The 16,733-nt window shown below is 41.1% G+C and overlaps 1 protein-coding gene across 1 annotated transcript in view; it reads right to left on the bottom strand.

Moving 5' to 3' along the window:
* Window positions 1–3,963: 3,963 nt before the first annotated feature.
* Window positions 3,964–16,733, bottom strand: part of HECA (hdc homolog, cell cycle regulator) — a 50,531-nt gene continuing 37,761 nt past the window's right edge. Inside the window, exons 3-4 of the mRNA XM_042939960.1 lie at window positions 10,732–10,886; window positions 3,964–7,578 (exon numbers count right to left, since the gene is read on the bottom strand). Of these exons, the coding sequence (XP_042795894.1) occupies window positions 7,414–7,578; window positions 10,732–10,886 (320 nt within the window). The 3' untranslated portion in view covers window positions 3,964–7,413. The remainder of the gene's footprint in view (window positions 7,579–10,731; window positions 10,887–16,733) is intronic.

The following is a 16,733-nucleotide window of genomic DNA, read 5'->3' as shown; positions in this document are numbered from 1 at the left end:
AACAGAAAATGCCTGTTACCTCTTCTGTAATGTTTGTATCCCCAAAAGCTATAATAAAACGTTAGTACTTCCTACACTACGCATCACAGAAATGCTTAATGTTAAAGTCCCAATTTCAAAAGAATAAGAATCACAGCCCATATCCTGCCTACACAGACACCAGATTAAAGACATCTGGAAAATAATTGAGATTTCAACACAGTTCTTCCAAAAGCTCTTGCTTCTCCGCACACAACGTGCTACATATGCATTAATAAACCTGACAAAAATGTAAATGAGATATGCCCGGCGTGAAATTTCTTTCGACTTTTTTCGGACTAATAAAAATCATAATCTAAAAAAGCAAACCTTGTAAGCCAAATGCTTTGTTAAGAAATTCTATTAGTTCTCTTAAAAAGGATCTACACTTAAACATTCATTTCAGTGTTAGGGGAGATCACCAATGAACATAGCAATTCTCAGCAAGAACGATCTTAGGTGTACATAACCTCAAGGAGCTTGTCACCTCTCACAGGATGACACTTCAAAAGTGTCATCTCTTATTGAAAGTCTTTAAAAGACTTTTAAAGACTCTTATTGAAGTCTTTAAAAGATTTTCACAGCTACTGAAGATCAGCCTTCTGAATAGTCACATTTTTTTTTAGCAAAAAAGCATGTGCACATAGTGCGTGCTCAATAAACAGTGTGTGCTCAATAAATGCTGAATTAAATAGCATTTAGCAAGCCAACCTTGTCATGAGAAAGACAAATTTTAGTGACATAGTCACAGCCATTAAACACCAGGGATCAAAGGCATCTGGTATAAATGCTCCTGTTTTAAAGAATTAAATGGGATCATCACTGACTTGCTCATTTTAATAACTTCATTCTTTTTTTTTTTTTTTTTTTTTACTACATTTTGGGAGTTCTTCATAGATTCTGGATGCAAGTCCTTTTCTTCTAGTCTGTAGCTCATCTTCATTCTCCTAATATCTTTGAGAAGCCTTAATTTTAAGAAAGTTCAACTTGGGGCACTTGGGTGGCTCAGTCGGTTGGGTGTCCGACTTCGGCTCAGGTCATGATCTCAGAGTTTGTGGGTTCAAGCCCCACGTAGGGCTCTGTGCTGACAGCTCAGAGCCTGGAGCCTGCTTCGGATTCTGTGTTCTCCCTCTCTCTCTGCCCCTCCCCTGCTAATTCTCAGTCTCTTGAGAATGAATGTTTGAAAAAATTAAAGAAAAAAAAAAGTGTAGACACTTCTAAAAAATGGCATTTTCCCAACTCTGCCATCGCCAAAGACGATGGCACCTAAGATGGCACCAAAGACGATGGCACCCCCCACCTAACATGACCGTATCCTGCTCTGAAAGGTTATGTCTATGAGGTAAACAGCACTTATTAGATAATAATTCATTTGTGCTCTCATATATTATTCATCTGAGACATAGGCTACTGCCAGTGTTTCTGAGCACGAGATAGCCAAGGTTGCCAAAACTCCTGCCAAAAATAAATTGACCTTTTAGATATCCTGTGCAGTGTCACGGTGGGCAATGTTACAACTCCATTAAGCTTTTTGAAATATTCACAGTAGCCCCCAGGACTGCCACCATTTTGCTCCCTGCCCAAACCACTCTCTTCTTAGAGCCATGGGCTTCTAGAGCCTCAGACAAACCCTAGCCTAGGGGCTTCACCTCAGCTTTACTTTTTCCATCAACCACATGCTGGGTCAACAGAGCTTCAGAAAAATGTGTGATTTGTTAATGGGATAAAAACAACAAGTATAAGGCACTGACTGCCAACCCATGGTTGTGCAATAATTTGGAATACCACTAATTATTAGCTCAAGAGATAGCCCCTGTACCGTGAAACATCTTAAGTCTCTAAAAGAAACATGTAACCAGCATTTTCCTCCCCAAGGCTGTGTGGGATACCAGTACAGTGCTCAGGTTTAGCAACTTAAGAACTCCCAGATACCAGAGCTTCGAACAAAATAGTGAGCAACTGAAAATGAAACATACCAAGAGCAACTGTTTGAAAAGTTAGTCAAAAAGGAAAACCGTACCCAAACGGCAGAGACCAATGCTATCAAATCTGACAGCTGGACATATTTGAATCAAAACACAACTCAAAGTCAGATCCCAACGTGAATAAAATGATAGACTCCAAGTGCAGGCTGTTAAAATGTTACCTTACACTCTCAAGCAATGCTCTTACAAAAGGGAACAGAGGTCAACAAATTAATGCATGAAAAATGAGGCAAACACAATTGCTGATTTCACATATTATTCTTCCCTCTTATAAAAGTGTTTGTTTGGTTTTTTTCTTCTTTCTAAAAATAGGGGGTGATTTCAAACATGCTTGTCACCCTTATACAAGGGCCCAGTGAAACCTTCCAGAATTACTCCCATTTTAGCACCTGTGCAGCCAAAGTGAGGGCTACTATACATTTTAAATCTACTGCCTTGTGAAAACAAACCCAAAGTTATCTCTCACCTGGAAACAAAGTACCCACCCATTGATCTCATTTGGAAGACCAGGGAGAGGAAACCCAGACTTAATATTCTCGGCCACTGACTATGTGAACTTATTATATAGATGTAAATTCTCTGGGTCTCCGTTTCTCTCTAAAATGAGTACAACAGTCAATGCAACTTAACAAACATACACTATTGAGAATACAATAAAAAATACAGCCTTTGCTTCAAATTCTGGTATCTCTAAATTTTAGACTTTTATAGCTGTGCGTTTTCACTTTTGGGTTTATGAGAAATGTGACTAGCTGGCTCTAAATGTGACTTTAAGATATGATCTAAATTTTCAATCAAGTGTATCAGAACCTCTTGGCTATGGTATCTATCACCAGGAAATGGTGCAATGGTGGCCGATTCCATTTGTTGAGCACCAACAAATGTAAAGAGTGTTGTTCTACTGAATTCCATAAAACAAAGTGCTTTGTTAATCTTCCTTTTGCTGTCCCTGAGGCTTAGCAATGCCAGAACTATCTTCAAAGGTATTTTGTATTCATCAAATAAGATTTATCCCAACTATGGTCAGTTAACATGAAAAGAACACAAGCTCCGAACAGCTTTTTATTCTTCCAAAATTTAATGCTTTACTAGAGAAACAGCCTGAATAATTAGCAATCTGATTGCTAAAATTAAGTAAAAACAATATAAGATTTAAAAAAATGGCAACCACTACAAACAAGATTCTTCTTCCATTAACCTTAATTCTAATCAGTCACTGTTTAGCTGTTTCTACCACGGTGAGAACCGTATTTTTCTTACAATTGCTAAGGAATTTTGTTGACATAAATTACACCAGTAGAAACCACAATATCCTTGGGCCTTGGGCCCTTATGTAAAATTTATGCCTATGATGTCTGTAGTAAATAAATGGTAAGACAGGCCTTTGAATCCACCGGCAGACTGGACACAGTTTCCTCACCCACATTTCCACATCTTATCCTGTGTTCTAATGTTTTTGAGGATTCCAACCCATTGGCTGAGAATATTTGAAATGAAAGGGACAATGAGATTTAAAAGATAAAAGATACCTGACCACAGTGCATAAACTCAGCAAGAAGTTTAATTACGACTCAGTTTTCATTTCTTTACAATAAAGAAGCACATGACCAAGTCTTTTCATTATGAAAATTGGTATAGGCCTGGGAACCAAAGAAAAATCTGCAGAATAAGATTATCTACCTATTCAGTAGAATTCCCTCTAACCAGAACAAGAACTGTGGACTATCCATACGGAACCAACCTTGTGATTTTACTGTAGAGGTCAGCTACATGCGACACACTGCCATCACACAGCTTTCTAAGTTTGAAGTTTTCATCAGCCGCAACAGTGATTGTGGGATGGCCACCTGAGCAGTGATCAAAATCCCAGGTCTTCCCTATGATCTCTTCTGATCAAACAACCCCAAGCTCAAAAACCTTGAATCCCAAATAAAGTGACACACCGAAGAGAGATACAATGTTAGTTTCTGAAATTTTATTATTTTTAATACATACATGTCACAAACAGAAACCTTCAAACACCACACACAATTCCATAACCAAATGTTTTAGGTTTATCAACATTCTTTAACTATTTACACTTTCTTCCCCCAACAAAAGTGCAATCCAAGACATCTTGACAAGAAATGTTTACTGACAAGAATATATTTGTGAGCTGGTTTTAATGACGCCCATCCGTTATTTTTTCTTTCCATTACCTGGAATAATAACAAAGTCAACAGGACACAGAGATGAGCTGGGTTAGGCAGCATCCTATTAAAGGAACGAAAACACTGAACAGGAGCACTTATTCCTCAAGTCCTCCCCAAACCTCCAACTAAAACTGCTCAAGAGCTGCAACCAGGAGACCAAAGAGGAGAGCTGAGTGGAGGTCCTGATCCGGGCACAGCACAACAGACTGTACATTAAGCGTCAGTCTTACAGGACAAAACAGAAGACTGCAGCAAGTTAGGTCTCACGGTCTGAGAAGTTACATGTCAGCCTATCCGTTAGTTTTAGTATTTCAACACCGAATAATATTCTTTCCTGATGAGGTCATCTCCCCCCAAACAGATACGAAAATACTTTTTATTCTGAAAATAAGCTTCTTTTGCAAAAACTGGAAAGTAAAGACCGGGGAGAGCTCTTTCTTAGAGTGGAATAATTCATCCCACTCCACAATTTCATGGCCAATGTCTATCTTTTCATCAAGCAGCTGATAAACTCAGTATATCTATCACTGGCTTCAGATGCAACCAGAAGAGAGTGGAGAACTGAGTCAGCCTGAAGAGGAAGTAATAAAACCATCAGAAAGAGTTTCTCACTAGAATGAAGCAGGTAACATTTTATTTGTTCCAGGTACAGAACACTTAAAACTAAATGAATAATAAAAAAGAGTTAGAACAGATGAAAACTCACTTTGAAATTACTAATCACTTACAAGTGGTTCATTTTATTGAACACTACTTATCAGAAAAAAAGAAAATGGATCTCTGGTGTGACTAACGTCCTTTAATATCCGAACCACAACAAAAATGGTCATTTTTGACCTATTCCAATTTCCACCAGAGCAGAGTACTCTGACAAAGTGTGGCAAAAATGCGAAGGTCAGCAGATTTCCAAAGTAAGATTTATTCTCCACATTGTTGCATACTCGATTATATTTTATTCTCAAATAAGCCAGATTCTCTACTTCAGAGGAGAACGTGATGCCTTAAAGGCAAAAGATACTCTCAGATGATACCTGTGCCTTGACTTTTAACATAACTGCAGCATCCACAGAATCCTAACTTTGTCATCCAAATAAAGGCCAAAAGCAAATTTTATCCAATTACAGGGAAAACTCCTCATCTTACTTTTCAGAGAGTAGAAAACAAATATAAGGAGAAAATACTGAATGCATCAGACACTACACTCACGGGAGTTTTAGACTACTAGGAGCTTGTGAATGTGTAAATGTGTCAATTTTAAGATCCAGAACAACAATATAAGCAGGTTTCTCTACAAAATTTTAGGTGGATTAAAAAACAGCATTACAGACATTTATTTTACTATATGTTTTAAGTTCAGAACTGAAATCCAAATGCTACTCTTAGGATAAGAGAAACCAATTTTTATACTTGGGTATACGAGAGAATCAATGGGGAACCAGTTAATTCACAATTACAGCTTTGTGTATTAAAGACAAATTTGCAAGGGCTATGTCCTATAGACCTTTTAAGTCGCATCAAATACTGTCAGACCAATATCGATTTGCCACTTCTTAAAGGCATTGAGCATTTCCCCCTACTGTGAAACATTTTTCAGATCATCAAACACCAAACCAGATGCAGTAAACCCAATTCATCCAAACTGAAAGATAAGAATATTAGTCGATATGCTGGTTCTTTAATGTTGTTATCTCAAACAAAACATCAAATATTTCATACAATAGAATGGAGACTTGCTTGCAATAATAGCTAAATGCTTCTGAGAGGAAAAACAGCTGTCTTTCTGAAGGGGGAAAAAAAAAAAGGTATAAACCAAATGAATAACACAAAATGCTCACATAACCCCAAATTTGGCTACCCATGAAACGACTGTATTTTCAGCATTCTATTAGCCTACACGTGTAATACTTGAAATTATCAAATCCATTTTTGAGGGATCATATTCCAATTACAATTCTATACGGGTATGAGGTGCCCGTCTATTTAATCAAGGTCTCATTAACACACGTCCGTATTTTGGAAAGCCCAATGCTCTGATAATCGAGTTACACAAATTACCTTCTTTTTTCACTAACGGTGAAGTATCACGGAGACCTTCAGAATGATCTCTTCTCAAACATACTGTTACACATTACAACAGGTAATGTTTTGAAAAATGAAACACATTTAAAAAGAAATATTAAAATTCTTTTCCTCATATCCTCAAAAGCAATTTTTTCCTTTCCTTCCTAGGGTCAAACCTATGATTTGGGAAACTCAGCATTAAATGGGTAAAATGTGGCCATAACAGTTTTGTGGAAGGTAAGGCATGGTAACGGTGGCTCTGAAATTCACCAGTTAGGGTCCACGGCTGCGAGATTACCCCTAAGAAGGATCTGACATCAGATGACACCTCGACAGTGCAACCTACATAAATCGACACCCACCCAAATCACGTTATTCATGGATTCTCCTTCAGGGCTCATCTGACCAACCTCAAAGACACAATTCAAATGACAGGGTTCTTTCTGCCTGATCTTGCCCCCTCCCTAGAGTCACTGTGTATCACTTCCAAATTCACTTAGCATATTCTCTGTGACAGGTCACTTACCCACAAATATTTGCAACACCATTAGTTTTCACAGGTCTTATAATTCGGATATAATTTTCAGGAGGACAACTGCTAAGTCACAACAGTGACAGAAACAGCACTCGGGTCTACTTGCAAATAATGTGCAGGTCAGTGCGCAGTGCAGAACACTAAACCAAGACAGACTAATCCACTATCAGCTCCCCAGGCACAGACTCACGTTCACACGTCACGTGTTTTTCCCAAGGCCCCGGGAAGATCTAAGAAGTGGGTCTCGAGACGGTTAACAAGATCGGAACAGGAGTTTCCTTCCAACACCTACCATGCTTTTAGTTTATAACCACATAATCCCTTTGCTAATTTCACCCTATCCTCCCCACCACCTTCAAAGCTGCATGAGAGACGCTTAGTGACGGTGAACCGCTAGCCCAGACTCACAGGATTATCCGCTTGGGCTCCGGTCGTGACCACAGACTAACACTGAGGAGTCAAGAGAGGGCAAGGGGCCAACCCCATGTCAGTGGCACATGTACACAAAGGAACTCTCCTTTAAATTAGAAAAGAAAGTAATGTCACAGAATGTCTCCCTATAAAAGATACGTAATAAAGAAGTAATGTCAATAAAAGAGCTACTACTAAAGCAAAGCTTTCATCAATAAGCTTCGAGAACTTTGAAGGAGGAAAATGGCTTCACGAAATGGTAGTCCAGGTTCCCACAGTGCGGACACTGCTGGACATTGCTGTACTCGGAGAAGTACTGCATCCCGATCCGTACGTCTATCACAGGCTTCCCGCAGTGCTTACAGTTCAGGCGGGCCTGGGGGGGAAACACAGACGCGTGAGCCACGATGCCCTTCTGTCTCACAGCACAGTCAATGTCACCCACACCGCGATGCAACACTGCCAGGCCAGAGAAACGGATCGAGAGTTTAGCAAAGCGTCCCTTTCGTTGCCAAAAGCAGGTTATGCAAAGCCTAAGACGCGTGCTCGACTGCTCATCGTCAGTCCGACGCACTGACTCTTAACATTTCTCCCTGGGTGTGCACGCCGCTAGCATTTCCACCTACTGGTACGAAGCCAACTCCAAACCTGTACTGCCCGAACGTCTGCACTAAAGTTCCCCTAACAACAGGAAACCCCCTCCCCTGGATTGTACCGAGTGGCTGAAGCCAACTTCCCCCATTCAAAGCCTCATGAAGCTTCTGGGAACATGCTGAGTTTAGGTTAAAACTTCATATACATTTCTTTCTGCTCCTTACTGCCCTTGTTTCCTTTGATGTAAAAATAAAATGCCCCCTAAAATACTCAAGGAAAATTAACGGTCCAGGAAGAAATGCTATGTTTATCCTGAGGCTTCTGGGAAACCACCGCACAGCAGATCTTCATTCGTGCCTGGGCCTCTGACAGCACAAGACTAGAGTCTTTCAGCGAAAGGTCCAAGAACTTAAGGGAATAACCAGAAATGATAAATACAACAGACTCTCAATTTAGACTCATTCTAAAAATGTAATAAAAAGTATGATCTCATTTTGCGCTCAACACACTCCTGTGAGGCGTGTGAATTTTAGATGAAGAAACTGAGGCACGCAGTGAGAGAGCAACATGGCTAAGACCACAAAGTTAGGAAGCAGAAAGGCTGAGAACTGAACAAAGTAGCTTACTCCAGAGCCCACATGCCTAGTCGTGACATGGACGACCTTCCTGGAGTCTAAGATCAATTCTCTTCTAGCTGATTAATCTCTCTGAACAACAAAAGTGAAATTCTGGGCAAACCTCTCTCTTTAATCATTCTCTTTAATCTGCTGTTCCTTTCAAATAACTAACCATCGCTTATTTTTGGCTCAAAGTCTTATTAGAAGACTTTCCTTGATTCCTTAATACTGTCTAACACTTGTACCTTCCCGGTGAATAAACAGTTGACCCTTGAACAACCCAGGTTGAACTACATGGGTCCTCTTATAAATAACCAGATTTGTTTAAATAAATACAATACAGTATTATAAATGTATTTCCTCTCCCTTATTATTTTCTTTATAATATTATCTTTTCTCTACCTTATTCAATGTAAGAATACAGTATACAATACATATGATATATAAAATATGCGTTAATCAACTATTTATTTATGTTATCGGTAAGGCTTCTGGTCAGTAGGAGACTATTAGTAGTTAAGCATTTAGGGAGTCAAAAGTTGTATGTGGATTTTCGACTGCACAGGGGATCAGTGCCCTTAACCCCTATGTTGTTCAAGAGTGAACTGTAATTAATTGATATTTTTTTAAAGCCAAAGAGTAATCAAGCATGTTTTCCATTTTACTAGGAGGCCATAAAATAAAAGTCTGAGCTTACAGTTTTAAGGAAGAAATACATAGTGGGTACCAATACTGGGTATGGCAGGATGCCATTCTGCTTTCCTCCCTAAAGATAAGGAAATAATCCCATTGCCTTTCAAGCGTCTAGTAGAAAGAACACCAGACTGGCTGTGACACATTTGTAAAGACCTGGGCAAAAAGGTCTATTCTGTGTGTGGAAAACAAGGAGGCTAAACTAGATCTCCCAGGTCCTTTCCGGCACCAACATTCTATGAGGCACAGGCCCCAAATTCTTTTATTTCCTTATTTCTTTAAAAGAGAACCCTCTCTCGTGTGTGTAAAGAGAGAGAAGCCGCCGCCTCCTGTTTCTCTCATCTCAAAAGCTGCCATCATGGCACGATGGATATTACAAAACGCTACAGTGCAGAACTCAAAGGCTAATGAGATCTCATTTCCAACGCTAATGGAATTTTAAAATGGAAATGTGGTCAATGTATCAGAATAGCATAAAAGTGGTCAGTCCTATCCGGAATCAAATGACAGGCTACGGATGGCCATCTAGGTCTCTCACGGCCGTGCTTCTCTTCTGAGAACACTAGTAGAGAACAAAGTGTAGCTGAAAAACCCACTCCGCCAACCTTTTAATTCAGCCGACACAGGTTATCACAGGATACTCTCTTTATAAAATCAAACCGTAATGCTAAAGATACAAAACTACGTAGTAACCAATAAAGTGTGTACTAGTTATTGACATTGAAAGCCAGGCTTGGCCACCAAAGAGCCAAGGAAAATTCTCTCCTACCCATGAATATCAAGGAATTCTAAAACGAGGCTTTCTTTTCCCCAAGCACTTGGAAACAAACCAAGATACTTCCAAGAAATTTCTTTTGTCTGCTGTGTTTCCATGTACTTATTAATATGTTTTCAGAGGCTACCACTTCCCTTTTTCCTGGTGGCAGCTAAGTTTTGGAAAATGCTTCCTCTTACCGGGGCTTTATGGATTACAAATCTTTCATGTTGACCTCCCAACACTGTACAAAGCAGGCAGTTCCTGGGTAACTTTACTATCCCATAGGAAGAAAGCAAAAGAAAATCCTCTCTATTAAAGAAGGGGCTTGAACCCATGAACTATGAGACCATGACCTGAGCTGAAGTCAGACAACTGAACTGACTGAGCCACCCAGGCACCCCTAAGTAATAGCTTTTTTTTCTTACTAGAACCTAAGTATACATTAATCATACAAACATAAGAAAATAGAGCAAAAGAAAACTTAGGGAACCACTTAGCATCCCACCATCCAGAAACAACCTCTGGTTAACAGGCCAGCAGCTCCCTTTTTACAAATGGAAGCATACTTCCATACATATTATGCTATTTTATAAAGTACCTTTGTGACTTGAAATACTAAAACTCTTTCTTATGAATTAGACATTACTCTACATACCCCTTTGAGTGGCTGCCGAGTATTCCAGCAACAACTCCCTCACACTGGTGAATCAGCCATCATCCCTGGACTCTGGGGAAGTCTTAGGATTGTTCACTTATCTTCCTCCTCCTCCCCCAAGCTAACTACAGCACTGCCTCTAACTCCTCTACACCGACTACAGAAAAGAAGCCGGAGATCATCCACAGCTCGCTCTGTGGGGCCAATACCAACCTGACAGCACGGAGAGGCGGCCAGGATGTCGTAGGTGTACATGGTGCCCAGCTGGTGCCAGCTGCCGTCCCACCGCGACTTACACTTGATGCAGATGATCTTGTGAACCCCTTCCAGGCAGTCCACGCACACCGCGTACAGGTGCATGAGTCTCCCTGTGCACAGAAGACATAATGCTGAGAGTGGCCGTTAGAAGGGATAAAAAAAGTGGGTTACCCATCAATTATAAACAAACATGTTATCATTCAGATAAAATAAGCAAAATAGGTCCTATTTATCACATATCCCCAGGATGTCCTTTTAGAATAATGATGAATACTAACTATTATCAATGGGACATATATTGGAAGTTGTTTTAATAAATATTGGCTCAATTCACTTTTCCAAAAAGAACTGACAGGTTTCCAATATGGACATCCAAACTCAAGTGATCAAGCCACAAATGCTAAAAACTAGCCAATGATGACAGAGGACTTTCTGCTCAGAAGTCTGTGCGTGGCGTGGGGACTGAACCACAACGCTAGTCTGCAGTCAAGGGCTTTCATCCACCAACAGGTCCCATCATAAAAAAAGGCAAAAGTCTGTCTTGATATACTGGTGGCCCAGAATTCTACCACAGCCACGATTACTAGGTTAACTGTCTTTGTCTCCAAAACTGCTCAGCCATCACCATATTTAATTTAGGAACCAGAATTATAGCTTACTTGTAAGTGGTTATTTAAAAGGAGTTCAATGCTTTGTTATTTACTCGGCTCTTCAAAGACACAACCCCATTCTTCCATCACCTATTAACATCTAGTGCTTGAGAAAGAAGTCACCCTTGTTTACACAGAAGGGTTAGTTAGGATTCAAATCATTGGGAAAGACTGGGAATGTCCAGGATCAGCCCAGACAGTGTGTAAGAGCAACACTGTTGCTCTCACAGGGAGCTCTGCTGTGCTGAAAGCTATGGTAAGAAGAACACGTCCTCCTCCAGAATGTGCTGCTCCCTGCCATCCGCCCGCCCATGGCTCTTCACCTTTCAGAGGTTAGGGCCAGCCTGCTCCTTACCTGTTGGGGGGTCGGGGGTAATACAGTACTTACAGAGACACTTTTCATTGCATTTGCTTACAAGGCTCTCTCTTCCTCCGTGAGGGTAGGAACACGTCTACACGCATGCACGCACACACACGCGCGCACGCACACACACACACACACACTGTTCTCAGGACTATCTAATTTTCACCTTTCTCCACCCATTCCCTGATAGGTTCCCTTCAGACATGGTCCTGGGCTCTGCCATATACTCTTCCTTTACTTTCTCTTTTCTCCCTATTCAAGAATTCTTCTAATCTTAAAATCTGAACCACCACTGTTATAAAAGAAGCTCCCCAAATGCTTATTTCTCAAGGTGCTTGCTACGTAGACCTCTCCAGCGAAGAGTCCCAACACCCCTTCAAACCCAAAACACACCAATGTCCTCATCGTCTTTCCCCTAAGACAAGTCCCCTTCCCAACATTCTCCACTCCCGTCCTTGACAGCATCATTTATCTGGTCTAGAGCCAAAGTGAGCTAACAGGGATGCATTCTCATCCTCTATAGGCAAGCTGCCCCCCAAGCTCCAATTTTTCCTTTAAAATAATCTCCTGTAGGTATATATTCCTACCTTTCAGTTCCCACTGGTAGCACCCAACAGTCTCTCATCTCCTGCCATCTAGACCGGAGATAGAAGCTCTACCTCCCTTAAAAAAAAAAAAAAAAAAAAAAAAAAGAAGTTCCACCTCCCTATAGATAGGTTCCACCCCTTTTGAACAATTTTTTCCCCAACCGATCATCTACTCTCAAAAAAAACAACTCTTGGGGCGCCTGGGTGGCTCAGTTGGTTGAGCGTCTGACTTTGGCTCAGGTCATGATCTCACAATTCGTGAGTTCGAGCCCCGCGTCAGGCTCTGTGCTGACAACTCAGAGCCTGGAGCCTGCTTCGCATTCTGTTGTCTCCCTCTCTCTCTGCTCCTCCCCTGCTCGTGCTCTGTCTGTCTGTCTGTCTCTCTCTCTCTCTCAAAAAATAAACATTAAAAAAAATGTTTTTTTTACACTCTTCAGTTCTTAAAGAACATGGCAAAGCTCTCGTTATGGCTCAAAAGGACACCCACAATCTATTGTCCACCTGACCTACTCATTGTCCACTGCAGAACCTCTACCCTAACCAACGTGTTCTCTCCAGTTCTGTCTCCCGACTTTTTAACCACCATTCCTCTGCTCATGTTGCTCCCTGTCCTTATCAGCAAAGACCTTATGTGAGCAGACCCTCTGCTTATCAAAATCCAGCCCACCTTCTGACATCTGCCTTCACGCTGCCTCCTGTGACTACGCAGGCCAAAGTGGCCCCTTCCTAACTGTAGGCAACTACAGGATGCCTAACGTACATCATATCCAGGTGTTATTAACTCCACAGGTGGTACTAGTGTCTTCATTCTGGTAAAGTTAATTACATTTTTATAAAAACATCTTACATCCTGGGGGCACCTGGGTGGCTCAGCTGGTTGGGCGTCCAACTTCAGCTCAGGTCATGAATTCACAGTTCGGCAGTTCAAGCCCTGCATCGGGCTCTGGTGGTGCGGGGCCTGCTTGGGATTCTCTCTCCCTCTCTTTGCCCCTTCCCCACCTGCACATACTCTCTCTCTCTCCTCTCTCTCTCTCTCTCTCTCAAAATAAATAAATAAACTTTAAAAAAAAAACAACATTGCATCCTAAGATTATAAATTGGTAAAAAGCAAGAACTGATAGTACCCAGCACATGTATGAAATTCATAAAACGGACTCACTGACGAATGGGTTAAGCGAAAAGAATCCATCACAAATAGAACACTCCTCTCATGTACACAGAACACCTGTACTCTCATTCATCTTCAGAAAGAGTATTTCCAGTCTTAAAACGAAGTGAAAGTAGTTTCCACCTACTTCCCTCTAAAATTATCCCCGACCAGTATAAAGAATGAGAAACAAAACACAAACTCCATTTTCCAGGAAACTATGAGATACCTGCAAACCTGAACCAAAATAAGAGCTCAGAAGCTGGATGAAGGCATTTTAAATGGTTTAGCTCTGGAAGCAGCCAGCATGCACAGGGAGGACTGGGATGAGGTGCTGAGAGGAAAACAGTGTGGGATAGACAAGTAGCCATTCTGTGCAACTTTTTCCACCAAATCACCCCCAAACCTGGGCTAGCCTTACGACTTATTTTGAAGAACACAACGTGACGGAAGTGATGAGACTCAGTTCCACGCTTATGCCTCTGGAGAGAGACTGCAGCCCCCACACTCACCCCCACTGAATGCAGGAAAGAGCCCAGCCCAGCCCTACCGGAAGACAGAAGACTACACAGAACAAGGAGGAGGGTAGAGCCATTCAGTCCGGCTGAGGCTCCCCAGGCCAGCCAGTCTGCCAACTGTCAGACCCGTGTCAGGGGCCATCCTAACCAACCCCCCCACAGAACGGTGACAAATCAGAAATCATCACTGTTTTAAAACACTCAGTGGGGGAGTAATTTGCCTTTAACAAAGGTTAAAAGACATTCGGGATGAGGTGAAGCTCTGGAAAAGGAAGGGGGCGGGGCTCCCCCTGCAACTTCATTTCCTCTTCCTCGGATGAGAAAGTTAGAACAAGAAACTGCATCCATGAAACAAGAACAAGATGCTATTAAAAAGAGCTCTTGGAAATTATAATTCATATTTACATAACAGAAAATCTTAAACTCAGTAAAAATACTGGAATATAAAGTTCAAGAAATCTTCCAGAAGGCAAGATAAAGAGATAAACAATAGGCTCAATGTGTATATAATAGAACAAAAAAAAGGGATCAATTTTAAGAGGTCCAATATCTGACTAACAGTTGCACGGGTTTTTTTTTATTTTTTTTTTTCCCTTAAATGAAAGAAAAAATCTTCAGAGAAATAAATTAGAAGAAAACTCCCCCAAACTAAAGACTGTAAGTTTACACAGTCAAATGTTTCACAACGAACTGGGGGGGTGGGGGGGGTGGGGGGAACAAGTGACGGTGAAACTTCAGAACACTAGGGATAAAGAGGAAATCTTAAAACCTTCAGGGGATAGAAGGGGAGACCAAAGGGACAGGAATAAGACTACTATTTGACTTCTCAACAGTGACACTGGAAGACAGGAGACAGTGAAGAAATGCCTTCAAAATCCTAAAGGGAGAATATTTATAACTTGGAAGACTTATGCCCAGTCAGACAGCAATCAAGTATGAAGACAGAATCAAGATCTTATCAGACTTTCAAAGTCAGAAAATACCTATTCCCACGCTTCCTTTCTCAGAAAGCTCCTGGGGATGTTTCTTAACAAACCGGGGGAATAAACCAAGGAAAAAAGAAAACACGGGATCTAGGAAACAGAAGATTAAAAAAAAAAAAGAAGAAGAGAAAAGCAAATAAAGAATTCCTGGAAGGGCAGCTATGTAGTACAGCCAGTAATGAGTGCACCAGGACAGACAGGAGCAGGGAGACGAAAGGCTCCGTGAAGGAGATTTCTGCAAAAGGAAATTTATAAAATGTATGATAGGTATGTGCAAATGTTTCTGAAAGCTTTGTGAGAGCTGCTGGAAAGTGAGAACAACCAGCCATTGTTTCCAAAAAGATGAAGCCAATGAAACTGTGAAGCAACTATTAACTTGAAGAAAAACAAAAGATGTCTTAGAATATACTGTACTCTACACAGGAAATGCACCTACACTACTTACTCAACACTAAATATTTACATAATCTTAACAGTAAAAACATTAAGGATTTAACCAAGAACTGTAATAGATTATCCTGATAGAAAGTGGAAGATTTAAGAAAGCAGAGTCATCCACCTCAAAAGTAAGCCAACAGACAGTATCCAAAATTGGACATGAAGATAGCAGTTTTTAAATGATGATGGGAAAAACCTGAGAATCAGTTACGGTTGAAACGTGCTCGTCTCTGGGCACCGAAACAGCAGGCATCGATGGGAAGAAGGCGGTGGGGCTACATCGTTTCTACTACAGGCTTTGTTAGCACACTTGTTTTGAAATTTATTTTTGTTTGTTAAGTTTGTTTATTTATTTTGAGAGAAAGAGCATGCACAGGAAGGCAGAGAGAGTGGGGGGGAGAGGGAGAGAATCCCAAGCAGGCTCTGCACTGTCACAGGCGCCCCATTTTTTAGCACGCTTTTAAAGTTACAAATGTGTTACACATCATGTATCTCACTTTTATAGAAATTCAGTAATTTAGGGCGCCTGGGTGGCTCAATGGGGTAAGCGGCTGATCTTGATTTTGGTTCAGGTCATGATCTCACAGCTTCACAGCTGTGAAGCCCCACAGATCAAGCCCCACGTTGGGCTCCATGCTGCCGGTGTGGAGCCTACTTGGGATTTACTCCCTCTGTCCCTGTCTCTCTCTCTCTCTCTCTCTCTCTCTCTTTCTCTCTCTCTCTCCCCCTCTCTTTGCTCTTCCCCACCTCACACATCTATGTGCATGCACTCTCTCTCAAAATAAATAAATAAAAACCTTTTTAAAAAATTCAATAATTTTACATGAATGGACAGGTTTCTCCCTGATACTGACCAACCCCCATCATTTAAGTGATGGCTGAACTATCCCTACATCCTTGAACAGTCATCCACAGCACTAAGTTCCCCCCACTCCACCACCAGGGTGATGTCTCAGCTTTCAATAACCCTCCACTTTCCTTTTGCTGCTATCAAGAAAGACTCACCTTCCATAAACTTCAAGATTGTTTCAACTAATCTAAAAACGCGTTGGTCCTCTCTGACCCCCACTTTCCCTTACTCCATCATGTTTACAAGGATCAAACCGAATACACAACGTGCTGGGCACATTAACAAAGGTTTGAAAGGCAACTGTCTTACATCAAGTGACATCATTATGCAATTCCTACTCTCAATTCCCTCCCAGTTACGGAAAACTATACACCAGGAATCCTCCGTTCAAAATCACATTAGAACCAAACACAAAGTTAC

Source organism: Panthera leo, chromosome B2 (assembly GCF_018350215.1).
Source record: "Panthera leo isolate Ple1 chromosome B2, P.leo_Ple1_pat1.1, whole genome shotgun sequence".
NCBI lineage: Eukaryota > Metazoa > Chordata > Mammalia > Carnivora > Felidae > Panthera > Panthera leo.
This window is presented reverse-complemented; position numbering and strand designations above follow the sequence as displayed.